The sequence below is a fragment of the Lytechinus variegatus genome, chromosome 7, assembly GCF_018143015.1.
Source record: "Lytechinus variegatus isolate NC3 chromosome 7, Lvar_3.0, whole genome shotgun sequence".
Lineage (NCBI taxonomy): Eukaryota > Metazoa > Echinodermata > Echinoidea > Temnopleuroida > Toxopneustidae > Lytechinus > Lytechinus variegatus.
This window is the reverse complement of record NC_054746.1, coordinates 7,761,572-7,782,397: the sequence shown is the minus strand read 5'-3', so window position 1 is coordinate 7,782,397 and position 20,826 is coordinate 7,761,572. Positions and strand designations below refer to the sequence as shown.

Below are 20,826 nucleotides of genomic sequence, written 5' to 3'. Positions count from 1 at the left end.
TTGATTACCGGTATCCAACTTTCCATCCAATTTCTGTAGACTATTAATTTTGGGGGAATGTTTTACATTGACAAGTGATCATAAACTTTTCATTGAAATCCAATGAAGCCCAGCAGCCACCCACGGCACCGGTGCCCAACGACACGCTGGGCTAAATGTTCCCGTAAATTGCTTTCACATTGCCAAAATACCTGCGACCTTTGAAAAATCCCCGCGAAAGTTCTCGTAATTTCGCCAAGTACCTACTATTTAGCGGGTATTTTCTGATCGGGGTAAATTTCCCGATTAGAGAATACCTGGAACTGACGAACTTCGAGGTGATCTGAAACCACCTTATGTGAAAGCAAAATGTTAGTAATATTCTGTAAGAAAATACTTGATAAGTAGTCGGTACTTGCCAAAATTACAATAACATTCGCAGAGATATTTCTGATGTTGGGTATTGTGGCAGTGTGAAAGCAAATTACAGGAACTTTCTCAACCTAGCAAGCACTTGAGTGCAAGCACCTTGTCCTCGTCTGCTAATCAGACTATACGAATACATTCATATTAAGGGTTTGCTTCAGGTCGGTATGATTGCAGAAAATAATTATTGGTTATTTAAAGGTCCGAAAAAGTTCTTGTAATTTAAGAGTACACTGTGCTCTGGTGATTGAGTCAGTCTGGATTAAGCCTGAGTCATATCGATTATTTTGAAAACCGGTGTTCGACAGCTCTAATTCGATCGAACATCGATGCATCGAATATTGAAGGCGGGGAAAATTTAGTCTTGTTTTTGCGTCGATGCGATGCGCTTTGCATATGCACTACGCACTGACTGAATGCGCTGGCGTTGGCCGGTGACAGCAGATGACAGAGCAAAGTTCGTTTGTATTTTCCATGATCACAAAACACACAAAAAAGGCCGGGGACCAAAGCAGAATTCTTCCCAAAATATCTTCAACAATGATATTTGCAGATGACAACATATAACTTTAAAATGAAACAATAATAAAGACATGAATCACGCAGAGTCGATCCGAATGATTTTCGGTCGACTAGCATTCGCAGTCCATTCACCAGCCCCGTCCGCAGCTCCGTACACTCACTCTCCCGAAACGACAGGCGTGCTTGACGTCAGCGCCAGCAAACAAGTGCAATCAACGGAGAGCGCTGTAACTTGCCTGAGATTGTGTAGTTGGATCCAAAATGAGCTCCAAATAAATTTATGGGAATAAATACGTAATTTTCTCTGGATGGTCATTTGAATTGCTATTCAATGCTGATATAACGATTGTGAGGAAAGATTGTGGAATATGAGTTATGACGATGTTCGAGAATTAATCCTGATGACAATCCAGTTTTTTAGACGCAATTGAGCATGCGATCAAAATAAATACGAATGTTTCGAATCGAGCCCTAAATTCATCTAAATTATTACGATTTAACAAGATTTTATGGTCATACTAAGAATATTGACGATGTCAGCAAAGTATGTTATGTTCATATGGAAGAAATAATACTGGGATTATTTCTATTGTTATTCCATCTCTGGACGTCTCCTCCAAGCTCCGAGAAAATAAGCACAATGCGCATGCGTGTTTGATGACGTATGACATATTTTCCCATTCATGAAATCAGAGCCCAAAGTTGGGCACAAACTAGCTTCAAATTGATGGGAAAAAATATCAAACGCAATTTTCTCTGTTTTGTCATGTAAAATGTTATTATATGGTGATATTACGAACTTGAACAGAGTTTTTGCATGTAGACAATGTTCGAGAATCAATCCTGACGTGATGATTATTTTTTTTAGACAAGTGCACTAGCTCGACTCAAGAAGTCAAGTCGATCGTCATGAGATGTCCGCCATTAAAAATTGAAACGAAATACAAACGTTTCACATCAAGCTCTAAATTCATATTAATGATTATCATATGCAAATTATTGTTAAATATTACGATTAAATAATGTTCTATGGTCATGATTTTAATATTGTTCATGAAAGCAAGATTTATTTACGTTGATCGCGTCAATTTCCGGCCATTTTCTGGTTTGATTAAAGAACAGTACCGTAAGGGCACTAGTATTCAACCCGTTTGGAGAGTTTCCTCAAATATATAGAAACATAGAATTTACCTGAATTTCAGACCCGTCTTATTTCTAAGAGCAAATGCTGGTTATTCTTTTTCCGTTATTTTTTTCTTCAACCAGTCGACTGTGTGCGCGGGCGATCGAATTATACGGCGACGGTTTTTTGCACTAGTATTCAACCCGTCTGCACTAGTATTCAACCTAGCGATGAAAGATGGTCCTGTCTCTCAATCTGCCCTTGTCCCATCCGACTATGGACTAGACCATTTGAGATGAGACCAAACAGGGAATTAATCAAAGCCAGATACTTACATAGATCTAAATCTAATTTAGCAATATTAAGCCTTTTGAGATTTGCCATCTATCCTCACTAGGTTGAATACTAGTGCAATTCAGTGCAAAAGGCCATCGGCGCATAATTCGATCCTACGCGCATACAGTCGACAGATTGATAAAGAAAATACTGACAACAGATTACCCTGGAAATAACAAAGGTATGAAATTAAGATCGTTTCCATATTTCTAAATATTTTTGGAAATATGTCAAAATCTTTGAATAATGCCGGGTTGAATACTAGTGCCCTTACGGTACTGCGCATGCACGATCGATGGCCATGACTTCCATACATGAATTCATCGTGCATAAATTATCTCGGCACGAGCAGACGAGTGAGACTCGAACTATGATCGAAATAAACTTAAAATTAATGGTGAATAGCATAATAATTACTCATTCGGTTTCATTTTGGGGGCAATAGAAATCAAGTAAGTAGTAGTAAAGTTGGACATTACTGATATTTTGATGACTGATTGTGTAAACCAAACGAATCGGCCGCCCGACGTATTTTTTTTTTTTTCGATGCACCGATTTTGCAAAATCTGCACCGGTGTTCGATGACATCGATCGAACACCGATTTTAAAATCGATTCGACTCAGGCTTAGTCTGGATACACAAATACACAAAACACATACTGTACATATACACCTCATAGACAACATTGAGTGTACACGAGTGTGCAGTACTACATGTATTACCCCATATTATAATAATTTCATTGTTAAATCCAATCCATTGATCCAATCAATTAGCACATTTTCCTTGCTGTTATGCTACATTGTATACAATATCATCTTCCATCTGCCCTACAACATGATGAAAAAAAGACTTCCTTTCAATCAATGACCTTTTGAAAATGAAATGACTTCAGGCGATTTTTTTTTTAGATTCAAGCAGCCGTGTGATCTTATGATTTTTTGTTTAGTATTTTTTTTTTTTTTTTAGTATCTCATCTGAATTAATTCTTTCAGGGGGTGGGACCACCATGGGAGCATTATTACCCCCCAAACTTTGGGTGATTTTTTTCACATGATTCACAAATAAAGAAAAAGAAATGTCAAGCACGTGCACATTGAGTGTAAGAATTATTATTTTGCAAAGACTGCTTAGAAAGAGAAGTTATTACTTTCAGAGATTTTAATGCACTGTGACCTCCAGGTGGAAATGTTTTTTTTTAAAAGCCTACATGTACTGTACATGATTTGTACAGTAATATAATCTGTCTTTCTACCATACTGTATTACTCCTCTGAATGTACATGTACATGGAAATATGTTTTAACAGATATTCAGTCTGATCGTGCAGATTTATGAAATCATGGGTACATGTGGAAATGTAAATAAAACCTTCATACACATGTACATTGTTTGTTAGAGGAGTGTGATAATGTACCTTTGGTCTCTGATACCCCCTTCACACTGGCCACAAACACCGCTACAGTACCGAGACTGTAGCGGTGTTGCCTTCCGTGTGAATTCTTGGACCCACAATAAACTACCCGGGATAACCCTGCCTCGCAATAACTCTGCAACAAACTATCGCTAGGCAAGCCATACATGTAGGGACAGCCCCGCGACTGTCGTGGTGTTCCTTCAATGTGAAGGCACAACGCTACAACATCGGGATTTACCACTTATGATTAATATGGGGGCATTGTGGTCTAGTGGTTATGACTCTCGTCTTTCAATATGAAGGACATGGGTTCAATTCCCTGCCCTCAAGTAATCTTGGTGTCAGAGTTGTGTCACTCTTAAGGGCCGTCTGCACCATCCCGAGTTTTCATATTAGCGCGATATTTCTGATCCGGCAAATTATCCCGATCTGAACAATCTCGAGATTATTTGCAGTGGAGACGCAATTATCGCGCTAGTTCGTAGGATTCATCTCGAGATTGCAGTCCCAAGCAACTTGTGATTATTTGCAAAATAGCGCGCTATTTTACAAATTATCCCTCTAATTCGTCGGTACAGACGCACTCGGGTTTATTTATTCACGGCGTCAGACCATAATGCATCGATGCCTCGCTCGAGCAGGAATCGCTCTTCTTCCGATGCTGGAGACGGGGATTCTTGAATCTCGAGATTAATTGCGAAGAGGGCCAATCGGGCTAAAATCTCAAGATTGAGCAAACTCGGGATGGTGCAGCACTGCCTATAGGGTCACAAGCCTACAATGTTTTGTTATGGAGGTAATAAAAATCACTTGCTGCAGTGTGAATGGGTACATGAAATTTATCACGGGACTGTGCCGGGATAACTTTTCTACTGTGAATGCATTTATAGCAGGTTTTATAACGATGCCGCCGTCCCTTGACAGCACTGGGATCAATTTGAAAACCAGTGTGAGAGGGGTATTAGTTCATGATAAAACATTGCAAGACTGAGCAGATAGATGTTTATTTCATGTCTTTAAATGTGATTGTGTAGTGGTCAGGAAATCCTGCTACCATCAAAAAGGAGAGAATTAATGACCCATGTTAAATGAAAACTATTTTAGAGTTGAATCAATCATAAACTTACAACCCTGATTTATGAATGGGTTATGTAAATATAATCTGCACACAATAGGTATTTTTGGAAGCATGTGATTTATCACATACACTTGATAACGGTAACGTACACACATTAGCTACTTATTATTAACTAGACACCCAAAGCTTCAAATTTCAAGTTTTTCTTCAGTGGACACATGTGTACATGTTCAGTACACTGGGAGAGGGGGGGGGGCACTCAAATTATTTTTTGATGGGGGTGTGCCTCACGAAACTATGAAATGGAGATTTATGGAACTGACTTAAAGGGTGAAGTGCGGTCTTGGTGATTAAACATACATGTACATGTATACGGTGCGGTTTGAAAAGCAGGGTCTAAGGAATGGGATCGCGGCACTGTAGGTAGAGTGCTGTGCATGTGCTCGCCATGCATGGAGTGGCTACTAGTTATATGTCGGGAGTTGCAAAGCCTCGCGCTTGACAATTTTGGCAGAGCTGGGGAACTGAGACGTCTCGTAACGGGGGTCTTGCGAGCGGGGCTGGGCGGCTTCTGAACCGAACTTTTGTCATTCGGAGTATCTAGAGAACTGAAAATTAGGTCTGAAAAAGGGGTCATCAAAGCGGCACGCCCCCGTACCACCAATGAGTGCGCCCCCCCCCCGGAGGTTCAATACAAGTACAATGTCAAACAATTAGAACAGGTAAACTATCATGAATTTGTATGAAAGGTAAAGTCCACCCCCAACAAAACCAAACAAGCATAACGCTGAAAATTTCATCAAGTATCGATGTACGTGTAGAATAGGAAAGTTGTGAAATTTTGAAGTTTTTGCTTGATTTCACAAACCCGTGATGTGCACATCCTGGTCAGTATGCAAATCAGCTCACCGATGACATCACCTATGTACGTTTTCTTCTGTATTTCATTATATGATGTGTGAAATATTAAATTTTCTCATAGTTTCAACCAACATTTTCCAGGGGTGGACTTGACCTTCAATGGCTCCAAGCCACATCTGGCAGTCTACTTTCATACTGTTACATGTACATGCTATAGGTTACTTATCTTTTCATCAGAGGGATATTTGTTTTAAACGTTGTGAACACATCATATTCTGTTGACCTTGATGTTTGCATGTAGTGAGTGCAAGGGTACATACCTTTTTATCAAATACAAAACATGTTTGCATAAAAGTCTGTTTGTTCTTGATGCTATGGATAAAGCACTTAAGGGACAATAAAGAGGCAAATTATGGGGACTAGTAGAATCGAAATTCGACGGAGCTCAGGATCGTCATTTATTAGGTTTTTGAAGTTTTCAGTCACCATTTAATGCTAAACAGTTACCAGGTCTCATGATTTTTTACTGAAACTAGCACCGTGCATCATGAATTTATGTTTAAAGTAGCTTCTGGTTTATCAGTCTTCCAACTTCCTTCACTTTTTTTCTCCTAAGCATACAGGAGCAGATCACGTAACATGCTCTAGATCTGGTATGCAAGTGTCACTTGTAATTTTCTTCCAAATGATGAACTGCTTGATTAGGATTGCACAAACTTTGGAAGATTGGGCAATAAACTATATGTATGTCACTCCAAAATCATGATTATTTATGTATGGAAGCAAAGTGGAGCAAGTTCTCAAATATGCCTACTTTCGCTGTTGACTTGTCCATTAAATGCCAATTCAGTTCAAAGGGATGCCAAACCTGGGCGTCAAGTTTGTTTTATGTAAAGGAGAAAAAAATAGAGAAAAATCCATCAAAGGATAGATAAACACAGTTCTGTTGTTAGATGTCATTCATACGTGAAGACCTTGTTCTCATCTACTTTCTTAAATCGGTTTAGTTTATAGAACACCAGTTTTATGTGTAATGGGCACACTTGAAGCAGTGTTTGAGGTGATCTTAGTGGTCTTCCAAACAAGTTTCGAAATCCATCTCTTGTACTTTGTGAGACTGCTCTGCCTCGTTAAACTGGTTTAAGAGATGGTGAGGACACAGCTTGTCTTCGGGTAGCGATCTTCGCCCGTAACTAGCGTAGTGTGTGCATGTTGGGTATGCTTTTTTGTACACTTGTGTGTAGAATCAATATCTATGTCTATGCCAACCCTACACTTTCAAAGTTTGTGCGAAATGTGTGATCCCTGGGAGCATTACCATAGCAACTCGATCACGTACCTGTACATGTAAACATGAAGTTATTGGGGGAAACGAGTTCAGGAGTTTGTCATAACAACCTTTATGAAGCTGTTTTCTAATCTGGTTTTTGAAAACCAGTTCAGCAAATGAGAACAGGGTCAGAGTTTTGTTGCCATGGCGACATGCCTATTTAAGGATCATACACAAGATGTGTGATTATCAAATGCTGCACTTTTACAAAGTATATGCACATCTGCTCATGGCTTTCACAAAAAGTGCATGATCAAATATGATCATTGATTGACCAATGATAATCTTGTGGACAGTGCTATCCTTTTACATCCATTTGAAAAAAAAAAAATCTTTTTTTTTTAAATTGGCCTCATCACAATAGGCATATATATATATTACGTTTGATATCTGAAATGACTGGAACAAACCTAATATGAATATGGATGCATCTAAAACCCTTCATCTGAATACATTGTTGAAATCTACAACAGTATATGGCATTTATTTTTATTTCATTATTGCATCCATTGAGAAACTAGCGCATAGCTTTTGTGTTTATCATTTTGATTAATATAGTTTTATATTTTCATTTATTGCAGAAGAGGAGGAAGATGGCTGATGATCAAGAAGCTAGTACGAGTAGTGCTCCTCCCAAGGTACAGTATTAAGTAACAATGTTTAAAGGACAAGTCCATCCAAACAAATAGTTGATTTGAAAAAAAAGGAGACAAATCCAACAAGCAAAACACTGAAAATTTCATCAAAATCGGATGTAAAATAAGAAAGTTATGACATTTTAAAGTTTTGCTTGACTTCACAAAACAGTTATATGGACATCCTGGTCGATATGCAAATTGGCAGACTGATGACGTCACCCACTCACTATTTCTTTTGTATTTCATTATATGAAATATGAAATATTCTAATTTTCTCCTCCTTGTCAAGTGAAACAAAGTTTTATTTCTCCCCGAACATGTCGAATAACAATTTTTAACAATTTATGGTTAAGTTTTATAGTTGATCCTTATTGTTAAATCTGTAAAAATTCAAATATTGTATTATTTAAACAATAAAAAACAAAAACAGCGATGGACATCATCGACTCTCATTTGCATATCGCTGAGTTTTGCATTTAAACTGTTTCGTAAAAAATGAGCGAAACTTAAAGGTGTCATAACTTTCTTATTTTACATCCGATTTCGATGAAATTTGCAGCGTTATGTTTGTTTGATTTTTCTCTATTGATTAAAATCAACAATTTTCTGGGGTGGACTTGTAAGGAAAGTTGTCAGTTCTGACTTGTCGACAAATAATGATGGGACACTTTTTTAACATGATGATTTGTACTTGACCATGAATGCATGAGGAGAACAAATGTAAATCAAAAAAAAAAAAAAATCTGTTGAAATCAGTTGGTGAGCTGTCATTTTACAGACTGTCTTAACCCCCCCCAGATCTACATGTATACAAAGTACATGTTTCAGGAGATAGGATAATTACAGTATAAGAGCCAATTAGACAGACCTTGTCATCTCCCATCATGAGTTACTGATGTTCATCTCCATGCAGGGAGCATTTCATGAAGAGTTGTGTCAGTGACTTTTCACTGACTAAGTTGCAATGAGCCAATCAGATGCAAGGTTTACCAGTAGCTTATAACAATACTCAGTGAATTATGCTTCATGAAACTCTCCCCTGGTTTGATATGAACTTCCAATTAGTCTGCCTGGAGCATTGAACGTGCTAGTGTCTAGAGCCTGACAGGAGGCTTCTGCATTGTATATGATCATGTTTGTATTATCATTGCAGGGATCAGTAATGTATGACTTGCTCCAAATGTTAATTGTCAAGGCGGAATTACAATGTACATGTATAATATAATGCCTGTGAAGAAATCAAATTATGTTTTTGTGTGTAGAGTGAGCATCGAATCAAATAATATGAATACTGAAACTAGATAAAATTAATGACAATATTCCCTGACATACTTGTAGTTGTATTGTAAGCCTGAGTCGAATCGATTTTAAAATCGGTGTTCGATCGATGTCATCGAACACCGGTGCAGATTTTGCAAAATCGGTGCATCGAAAAAAAAAAAAAAAAAAACGTCGGCCGGCCGATTTGTTTGGTTTACACAATCAATCATCAAAATATCAGTAATGTCCAACTTTACTACTACTTACTTGATTTCTATTGCCCCCAAAATGAAACCGAATGAGTAATTATGATGCTATTCACCATTAATTTGAAGTTTATTTCGATCATAGTTCGAGTCTTACTCGTCTGCTCGTGCCGAGATAATTTATGCACGATGAATTCATGAATGGAAGTCATGGCCATCGATCGTGCATGCGCAGTACTGTTCTTTAATCAAACCAGAAAATGGCCGGAAATTGACGCGATCAACGTAAAATAAATCTTGCTTTCATGAACAATATTAAAATCATGACCATAGAACATTATTTAATCGTAATATTTAACAATAATTTGCATATGATAATCATTAATATGAATTTAGAGCTTGATGTGAAACGTTTGTATTTCGTTTCAATTTTCAATGGCGGACATCTCATGACGATCGACTTTACTTCTTGAGTCGAGCTAGCGCACTTGTCTAAAAAAAATAATCATCACGTCAGGATTGATTCTCGAACATTGTCTACATGCAAAAACTCTGTTCAAGTTCGTAATATCACCATATAATATCATTTTACATGACAAAACAGAGAAAGTTGCGTTTGATATTTTTTCCCATCAATTTGAAGCTAGTTTGTGCCCAACTTTGGGCTCTGATTTCATGAATGGGAAAATATGTCATACGTCATCAAACACGCATGCGCATTGTGCTTATTTTCTCGGAGCTTGGATCTGGAGGAGACGTCCAGAGATGGAACAATAGAAATAATCCCAGTATTATTTCTTCCATATGAACATAACATACTTTGCTGACATCGTCAATATTCTTAGTATGACCATAAAATCTTGTTAAATCGTAATAATGAATTTAGGGCTCGATTCGAAACATTCGTATTTATTTTGATCGCATGCTCAATTGCGTCTAAAAAACTGGATTGTCATTATCAGGATTAATTCTCGAACATCGTCATAACTCATATTCCACAATCTTTCCTCACAATCGTTATATCAGCATTGAATAGCAATTCAAATGACCATCCAGAGAAAATTATGTTTTTATTCCCATAAATTTATTTGGAGCTCATTTTGGATCCAACTACACAATCTCAGGCAAGTTACAGCGCTCTCCGTTGATTGCAATTGTTTGCTGGCGCTGACGTCAAGCACGCCTGTCGTTTCGGGAGAGTGAGTGTACGGAGCTGCGGACGGGGCTGGTGAATGGACTGCGAATGCTAGTTGACCGAAAATCATTCGGATCGACTCTGCGTGAGCCGTGATTCATGTCTTTATTATTGTTTCATTTTAAACTTATATGTTGTCATCTGCAAATATCATTGTTGAAGATATTTTGGGAAGAATTCTGCTTTGGTCCCCGGCCTTTTTTGTGTGTTTTGTGATCATGGAAAATACAAACGAACTTTGCTCTAGCTGTCATCTGCTTGTGCAACGCTCACCCGGCCAACGCCAGCGCATACCGTCAGTGCGTAGTGCATATGCAAAGCGCATCGCATCGACGCAAAAACAAAAGACTAAATTTTCCCCGCCTTCAATATTCGATGCATCGATGTTCGATCGAATTAGAGCTGTCGAACACCGGTTTTCAAAATAATCGATATGACTCAGGCTTAATGTATTGTATATGTATGTATTAAACATTTCAAAACCTATATTTCTAGGTACATATACTTACATCAATGTTGAATTCTGATTTCATTTATTATTGTTTAATTTGTGAATGTATATTTACAAGAATTCAAACTAATTCTCTTTAAATCTACCTGTAGCGTGACCTCTGTTATTCATTCTTATTTTCCCCACAAATGTACTTGATAAATATGAGTACAGGGGAATATATGTTTGAAAAGAGGCTATTCAAAATGTAAGCAAAACACAAAAGAATATGGAATCAATTGTTATTGGTGGAATTTCTGAAGTTCTAAAACTACATGTATATTAACTGGATGAGTTGATGATTTTACACATGCTTTCATAATGTATTTCAATTAATGAAATTTCATCTATTCAAATCTGATCTAAAACCTTATTCCATTCCTTATGTACTTTTTAAAGGTCAAGTCCACCCCAGGAAAATGTTGATTTGAATAAATAGATAAAAATCAAACTAGCAAAACACTGGAAATTCAATCAAAATCAGATGTAAAATAAGAAAGTTATGACATTTTGAAGTTTCGCTTAATTTCACAAAACAGTTATATGGCGATATGCACATCCTGGCTGGTATGCAAATGAGGATACTATGACTTCATCCACTCACTTTTTCTTTTGTATTTTATTATATGAAATATGAAACATTTTAATTTTCTCCTCATTGTCAAGTGATACGATTAATTCCTCCCTGAATATGTGGAATAAGCATTGTATATACTATTGTTTCATACATTGTTTCATACTATGTTTCAGTCAAGTTGGTCCTTATTGTCAAATCTATAAAAAAATGAAATATTGTATAATTCAAACAATAAAAACAAAAGAAATAGTGAGTGATGGACATCATCGACAGACTCACCTAGATTTGCATATCACTGTTTTGTGAAAAATAAGCGAAACTTTAAAATGTCATAACTTATTTTAGATCCGATTTTGATGAAATTTTCAGCACTATGCTAGTTTGATTTTTTTCTATCTATTCAAGTCAGTATTTTTCTGGGGTGGACTTGACCTTTAAAATCAATATTACTGGTATCTGTTGTGACAAAATTTCAGAGCTTCTTTTTGAGATTTATAACCTTTGAAATGTGAAATTTCATACAGTATATATTGAAGAGTAAGTGACATTGTCTCTATCATTTGAATATTGTCCACATTATCCATCACTGTTTTTTACATGTCCATTATTAAATGTAGAAATTTCAAAATCATTCAAATTTCTAATTGTTCATGCAATTTGATGAAATATAGTAAAAAAACATCAACATCAAATCTTAACCTGAGGTTAAGTTTTTGAAATGACATCATAACTTAGAAAGTATATGGACCTAGTTAATAAAACTTGGCCATAAGGTTAATCAAGTATTACTGAACATCCTAGTAGAGTTTCATGTCACATGACCAAGGTCAAAGGTCATTTAGGGTCAATGAACTTAGACCATGTTGGAGGGATCAACATCGAAATCTTAACCTGAGGTTAAGTTTTTGAAATGTCATCATAACTTAGAAAATATATAGACCTAGTTCATGAAACTTGGAAATAAGGTTAATCAAGTATCACTGAACATCCTGCACGAGTTTCACATCACATGACCAAGGTCAAAGGTCATTTAGGGTCAATGAACTTTGGCCGAATTGGGGATATCTGTTGAATTCCCATCATAACTTTGAAAGTTTATGGATCTGATTCATGAAACTTGGACATAATAGTAATCAAGCATCATTGAACATTTTGTGCAAGTTTCAGGTCTCATGATTAAGGTTAAAGGTCATTTAGGGTCAATGAACTTTGGCCGAATCGGGGGTATCTGTTGAATTACCATTATAACTTTGAAAGTTTATGGATCTGATTCATGAAACTTGGACATTAGAGTAATCAAGTATCTCTGAACATCCTGTGCGCGTTTCAGGTCACATGACCAAGGTCAAAGGTCAATGAACTTTGGCCGAATTGGGTGTATCTGTTGAATTACCATCATAACTTTGAAAGTTTATGGATCTGATTCATGAAACTTGTACATAAGAGTAATCAAGTATCACTGAACATCCTGTGCGAGTTTCAGGTCACATGATCAAGGTCAAAGGTCATGTAAGGTCAATGAACTTTAGCCATGTTGGGGTTTTTTGTTGAATAACCATCATATCTCTGTAAGTTTATTGGTCTAACCATGTATCACTGAATATCTTGTGCGAGTTAGAGAAGTATTCAAAGTCAGCACTGCTGCTATATTGAACCGCGTGATGCAGGTGAGACGGCCAGAGGTATTCCACTTGTTACATGTATTTAAATGAACTTGGTAGCCTTGTAAGTCTCATAAACTTACAAATGTCATGGTCTTTAATAAATACATGTACTTGAGAATTCAAAGTTTAGGCCTATTTATTCTTTATACTGGATGTAATCTTTTTGTTGTTTGTTATATTCCTTCTTTATATTAAAAAAATCTTTTTAATGCATCTTTTAAAACTTATCAGAAGCGCTCCTCCCCCGCCAAATCGGACAGCTCACAGCGCAGCCCCAACGTGAAGCGGAAGCGCACCCAAGCCGACCGCTACCAGTCCGATGTGGTGGAGGCATTCTCCAAGCCTTCCAAGACCAGGACGCCTGCCTCGGCCAAGAAAGAAGTCTACTTTGGGAAGGGGGCCTATCTGGCAGTCAGAAGTGATGGTATGTCGACAGGGTGCAACGGGGGAGGGGGGGGGTAAATTTCATGAAATAAATAATCAGTGATTTTTTGTGACTAATTTGTTCAGAGCCAATCAGATGCAAAGATTTCGGTAGCTTATAACAATTGTCAGTGAAAAAAATTATTTATTTCATTAATAACCCCCCCCTCCCCCCGTTATCACCAGGAATCTTCATAATAGTATTTCTTTTATATTACAGTAATAAGTACTGTTGTTGGGTGATACAGTATTAACCCTAAATAGACCGTGCTATCTTGATGCTTAAGTAGACTAGGGTGGGGGATGATTCAGTCCCCCCCCCCCCCCCCCCGATGTCGGCTGTCAGTCGGTCACGCAATCACAACGAAAATTGGCACATGCATTACCTGTGGCATAATCTACATAATAGTAAAATAAAATTCTTCAAAAAATCTCATTGCTAATTAATTATGCTAATTTATGTGTAAAATCAAAATTTTTCATAAAATCAACATTATGTTCTAATTAACTACATAAGGCCCCATAAATACTCCTTTTTGAATTCACAGGCTCTTTATAGGATTCTTATCAAATGCACTTAAAATTCTAAATATCACAATTTTATTGTTTTGTAAATTTCTTATGTATTTCTTTGTTTTTCAACTTTATTTTTTCAACGTAAATCGTAGGGGACTATATTTTGACCATAAATATAAATAACAAAATTAATTGAGTTTAATCAGTAAAAGGAAAAATAATAGTGCATTGATAGATTTGGGCAAAAAACACTGCATTGGATTTGTACACAAAGTCAGGGTTTTGAGCAACTTTGGGTCTGCATGCACTTGCGTGATTTTGGAACTGCATACCCAGGGGTCGCAAATTTGGTCTCAAAAGTTGCGCGAGACTTGAAAATAAAAAGTCAGCAAGTGGCGTGGTCAAAAAATTTCGCGCGGCAGATTTATTGTGAAATATGTTGAGGGGGATAAATCAGCCCCCCTCAGTCTTAATTAGGGTTAAGGGTAGTGACTTAATTCTTTCAATCATGAAATTTGAGTACTTCTCATTGGTTTTGATCTTATTCATAGACATTGTGATGCATATCATGGATTATCAGGAACCCGGGCCATTTCATAAAGCTGTTCATAAGTGAGGAGTGACTTTCAGAATGACTGGTGATCCTTTCTTGTGGTAAATGATATTCACAATTAAAAAGGTTCATTGGTGATTACTTAGCACATAAGAAAGGTTCACTGGTCGTTCTTAAAGTCTCTCTGACCTTATGAACAGCTTTTTGAAACATCAACCTGATGCAGAAAGAGTGGCACTAAAATGCAATCCCCAAATCTACTTTCATTGTTACAAAATGTTAAGCATTAGAAGCATCATAAAGTGATGTAAATATTTTCATTCCATTTATATCTCTCCCTGCGGGTAAATCAAAGAATCTACAATCTATAATGCATAACCAAAGGAACTTATAAACTTTCAAGGAAATAAAGATCTTTGTATCCCTTGATGGAGAGCAGCATGTGAATTCATTCCCTTTAGATATACATAGTCATGTGTCAGATACAGATGCTTACTGTGCTAGAAACTTTGTGAATACATTCTCCTTGCCTGATTATGATATATTTTTATGGAGAAGATACGCCTTATTGCAAGCATTCCATGTGAATACCAAGGTTCCCCTCGATGCTCGATTTTTCTTCTCCGCAGCTGGTTTCTTCCTTTGCCAATCCTTGAAGATAGTCTACGACATCAGCCGCAAACTTGCCATCCAATGGCTTGAGGAGACCAAGCCAGGCATCTACAAGATGTCTTTCCTGGACTTTGTGGACCGAGACAGCGTCCTCACCCAGGTCCAGCTCAGGCCGGCCGGAGAGAAAGGACTCAAGAAGCTGCCAGAGACGGAGATCTCCAGGATCGATAAGATCATCAATATCTCAGTAAAGAAAGAGAAAGGACAACTCAGTGAAGCCGATGGTAGGGTGTATTTTGTTGTTTCCCCAAACCCTCAGTAAAAACTCTTCAATTATTATCTGGGCACAAAAATGTGTGAAGGTTTTCAATAAATTGCTTAATGGCAGTGACCAATCAAGATTGTCGTTTCATGCATACTTTATTCAAAATACTCACCAGGAACCAACCACAGTGGTTCTTTCTTTTTTAATTCATCACAAACCTTTATTGCCGATGCTTGTTTTGTCAAGTACCTATGGTACTTGACAAAATCCTTACGATTGTCTTTAAAGGTCTTAATGGTCAGGCCCCAAGTTATATCTCAGATATCTTGAAATTAAAATCCCGATCTCATGACCATCACTTTCGTAAGCTCACAAGATACACTCACGCTGCAAGTACCCCCACTCATAACTAAAGCAACGCTAGGAGATTTCTTGTATCAGCCCCACAACTATGGAACAAACTTCCCCTCGACATTAGGAATTCAACTACTTTACTCAATTTTAGATTAAAATTAAAAACCTATCTTTTCCAATAGTATGTGCAGCATCTGGGAAGCTCGTGCAGCGCAATAGAATATATAGAAATAGTTTTTGCGCTACATAGATGCATATTATTATATACATGTAGTATTCTTTATGGCAGAACAATTTTATTTGCATATAACATAGTATGAATGTAAATCACTGCTTGTAATATAGGGTTTTCATGATTTTTTTCAAGCATCTCTTATTGTTGGAAGTGCCATACTGATTTGAATACTCCCTTAACGTTAATATCACGCCATCGCTCCTATCAGGTCGTGCCTCTCTGGACCAACTCTCAGAGCAAATTGCTAATTCCAAAGGGAGAAAGAGGAAAGAGCCGGCCACCCCCTCCACCCCTGCAAGACCCAAACCGACTCCGAACCGCAGGAGGAAAGTCCCTACCAAGACCAGAGCAGTCGCTTCCAAGATCCTCAAGAGTGCCAAGGATAGGTCGTCTGGAAGGAAGAAGGCTGCAGCGAAAGGTAACAATTTTGTGTTTACCTAACCTGTCATTAGACCGGCTAATTTGCTATAACACATATTTTCCATGGAGCCCGGCTGCATATGTGTGAGCTCTGTCTCCGCTGTGTTACGATGATATACTGTTTGGCTGTGTAGATATTCAATGGTTTGTTTTTGATAAGGCAATAATCACCTGCCCACTATTTGTTCACTGCTAGGCATCGCATTGTTTCTCAGGAGTGTCAAAGTAACGTGGTTGCCCTAAATGGAAAGAAATTGGATCCTCTAGTTGTTTTGGTTGGTTGGTAAGGAATTAATCCTTATTACCATGTACTGCCCCCTGTCAACAATTATGGTAATCATAGAAAGGCATACGAGACAAACTTTCATCAAACCAGTACATCATTATCAGCTTTATTCAAAGTCACTTTTGAAGGATTTCTGAGGTCCTACAATCACACCTCTCTATTTCGATGTTGACAAGCCTTTTACAAAGTTTGATCAACTTTCCAAATTCTAAGAAAAGATGTTCACATTTTGAACTTTGTGATCTTGTTTAACATTTCCTTCACAGCGAAGAAAAAGGCTATCCCAAAGGGCAGAGCAGGAAAGAAAAAGGATGAAAAGGTCGCCAAAGGACGAGGCAAGCTTGACCCCAACCGTAAACTTGTCCCCAACAACAAGATCGAACTGGTCAGCAAAGATCCCATGTTTGAAGTGAAGTAAGTATGAAAGAATAACATAGATGGAGATAAAGAATTGATGGAATTGATATAGAAGGTAAAGCAATGTCACTTATAATGAAAAAAAAATGTGTTTTTCAGCAGAAAATCATGACTCTGAGTTAGACGTCTCAGAAAATTATTTTTATCAGAGCCTATGATGATGTACTCTCTGTAATAAATTTTGACCATTACAGAGGGGGGTTAAAATGGTGAAGATATTGTATTAATTACAGGATTAATGACAGAGTTACCTATAACTTCGTCTCAGTCCATATGGGATGTGAAATAAAAGGGATTTCACACCTTTATCAAGGTTGGACTAAACTTTAAGATAGTAAATTTGGTATTCTGTACGGGATTTGTGTTATGTACTACATACATGTATATGACCTTCATCAGTTTGGGCTTATCTAGTTGGAAGAACATAACAACAATGTGATTTATGCTGTGTACAAAGACATAACTTGAGACTTAAAATCATTGACCTTTGTTTTTTTTTTTACAGAAATGAGAACAGCATGCCCGAAGTGTCCAAGGTAGTTCAGTGTAAGAGAGCGATCCGGGCAGTCCTCACCAACGACATGCCTCTCCTCAAACAACTCTTGACAGACACTAAACGAGTGCCTTCAGTCTTTCTTCAGAGAAGCGTTGCCGTGCCAGAGACCGCTCTGGGATATGCCATCAAGGTATTAAAGGACAATAGATAGTGGGGGCGTTGTGGTCTAGTGGTTTTTACTCTTGTCTTTCTATCTGAGGGATGTGGGTTCGATTCCCACCCATGGCATGTTTTCCTTTAGCAAGAAATTTACCACACTGTGCTGTGCTCTACCTAGGTGAGGTGAATGGGTGCCTGGTAGGAAATATATTCCTTGAATGCCAGAGCGCCTGTAGGAAGCATGGCTCTAGCCAATAATAGCCGATAATAATATTAAAATTTTGTAATGCACAGTTTAGTATATTCATATAGAAATTGTGCAACATAAATGCACTATGATTATTGTAGTTGTTGTTATTATAGTTGATATAATGAAATGAAACATTTATAAACTTTTATAAATGTTTCCATGCACTACATGTTACTACCTTGGGTGTAGCAAGGTTATTTTCATCTGGCGCTCAAGCATTCAAGGAATTTTTTCCTACCAGGTACTTATATTCTACACCTGGGTGGAGAGTGGCAAATGAAGATAAAGAGCTTGCTGAAGGATATGAGTGCTGTTGTGGGATTTAAACCCCATACCTATTCGTTCAAAGTTGAAAACTTAACCATTGATCTACAACACCTCTATGTACAGTATATCCACATAGCATGTTTGCCTGGAGACTTTATTCCTGATGATGTTTTCTACATATCACAATAGCTGTTAAATGTTGGTTAGATATCCTATCAAAATAAAGTGATGAGCTTTTCAAAGTTGTGAGATTATTGATTTTCCAAAGGGGGGGGGGGGGGCAAATTCGTCCGCCAACAAATTTAAAGCAAAAAAAAATGGTCTTCAACTATAAATAAAGGATTTCATACCAGAAAAAAAAATTGACAAGCCAAAAAAAAGAAAAACACAGGTCTTCAAGTCTTGTCAGAGATCAGCAGTTGTGACTTGTCAAGGGGGAGGGGGAGAGGTACGTCCCTTGCATGAGTTGTGAGTCGTCAGGGGGGGCAGTCTGCCTCCCCTGCCCCCCACTTAGGTACGCTAGTGCTGTATAGCTAACAATGGAAAAGTAAACAAAATGAGTGTTTTCATGTTTCAGAGTAACAGTCAACCATTCATCCGAGCATTCCTGAATGAGCTGAAGAGCAATCCAAGCCGATGTGAGATGCCCGTTCACAGTCTAACAAAGGAAAATACTGGCAGGTGAGTTTCTACCCTGTAGAATTTTTATATTGTATTGGATGGCTCAGAATGGAATACCAGAAATATTCCAAGAATCTCAGTTGAGTGGAATATTCCATGAAATAAAACCATCCAATATAATTATTGTCATCTATCCCACCCCCTCCCGCGAACAAAAGAGAGGGAGAAATTCAATTCAATAAGTCTTATGGCTATTGGCTATTTGTCGTTGACATGTGACTTTGCTTGTAGTTCATTATGACGTCATTGAGTGTAATTGTGCTCTATGTGCGCATTGTATTGCTTTCATTGTTGTACGCGTTGTATATTTCAAGCATTTGCGCATGCCCACTAGACTGTTGAATACGCTCTCATATTCAACAGAAAAGTTTGTACAGTAGCCTATGGGCTATTGATTGGAAATTCGGTCTTTTTTAGGGATATGCTCTGATACTGCAATTGATGAAGACCAAAATACATGTTTTTAATGTATCGCTCTAGAAACACTCTATATGGAAGATTATAAATAATCTTGTAATCTACTTGTAATTGTCCCTTTCATTGGTCTTGTTACACAAGATTTTATGCCAACTTCTGACCGACCAAAGCTTTCACATTATTTCCAACAACATATTATCAGCCAGATTTGTTGGTGTGACCAGTTTTACTGGTGCCTGCGTAATTAAATCCAGTCGTATGATAGCTAATACTGAATCACCTCCACTTGTGTATAATTCACTTCGCATTTCATTTCATGTGAAATTTGTCCATTTTATATTGCAACTTATGAATTAAGCAAATGGGCGAATGTACAAAAAGGTTGATCATTTTATGGAATCGCCCAAATGAATTGGATCCAATACTGTGGAATTGCATACCTGTGAAATTTTAAGCAAAGTTGAGGTAAGATAAGGTCGAATTGAATTGAATTTATTTTCATACTTCACAAAATATATAACAAAATATAATAACATAACACAAGAAATACATTTGATTACATACAGAATGCAGAATATTTTAACAATGGCAGTAAATAAAAGTGAAATATAAAGGAACTTGCATAAAAAGCAGAGCTTTTAATGTCTGCAGATTGCATCATATCGTCGGCAGTCATCCGAACCATTGTATCACACATACGACGATGCAAATCCATTTCAGAGAAAATCGACTTCAAAGTTTACTATAATTTTCACACTTAGTTACCCAGCCTTACAACCTATTCTTCGCTAGAAAAATACATGGTTTGAAAGACCAAGACAATTGCTTGACGTTGGTACCGTTATTTTTACACAAAACCAAGGATCAGAGAAAATATTGATAAAGAGCTACTTGCTTGTAATTTCGGTTTGAGCGGTTTAGATTTTCCCTGTACCAAAACGCCATTGGGGTACAACAACCCTGACTGCGATTTCAATGCGCACGATCAGTCAAAACGTTATATCGCTTTTTCACTTGCAAAGTCAATGCAGTGCCGATATGATGCAGTGACAGTCTCCTATCTCAGAAACCAAAATAAATTGCTGCCGAGAAATTTTAGTTATGAATCGAATAGGACTTGTATATTCATTTTCCGCAAAAATCTCAAAATCAATTTTTTTTAAACCAAAATTCACTGATACCACAGTTCAGATGAACGCCGACGATATGTGTAACAAACTAAATAATCCCTGTCTCTTTCTTTCTCTTTCTTCTAGTTACAACTACAGGAGTCTTGGGCATGCTGTACGGGCCATCAACGTATCACGAGGAGGACGAGAAGGGCAGGATGCATTCCTCAAAGTGAGTATCCTAATTCCTTGGTCCCTTTTCAT

At 37.4% G+C, this 20,826-nt stretch overlaps 1 protein-coding gene across 2 annotated transcripts in view; it reads left to right on the top strand.

The window, feature by feature from the left end:
* Positions 1–20,826, top strand: part of LOC121418348 (poly [ADP-ribose] polymerase tankyrase-like) — an 83,899-nt gene that overhangs the window by 15,374 nt on the left and 47,699 nt on the right. For both annotated transcript variants that reach the window (XM_041612162.1, XM_041612161.1), the window contains exons 2-9: positions 7,654–7,710; positions 13,334–13,526; positions 15,224–15,490; positions 16,269–16,478; positions 17,033–17,180; positions 17,689–17,869; positions 18,933–19,036; positions 20,710–20,794. In XM_041612162.1, coding sequence (XP_041468096.1) covers positions 7,666–7,710; positions 13,334–13,526; positions 15,224–15,490; positions 16,269–16,478; positions 17,033–17,180; positions 17,689–17,869; positions 18,933–19,036; positions 20,710–20,794 — 1,233 coding nt within the window. In that variant the 5' untranslated portion in view covers positions 7,654–7,665. The remainder of the gene's footprint in view (positions 1–7,653; positions 7,711–13,333; positions 13,527–15,223; positions 15,491–16,268; positions 16,479–17,032; positions 17,181–17,688; positions 17,870–18,932; positions 19,037–20,709; positions 20,795–20,826) is intronic.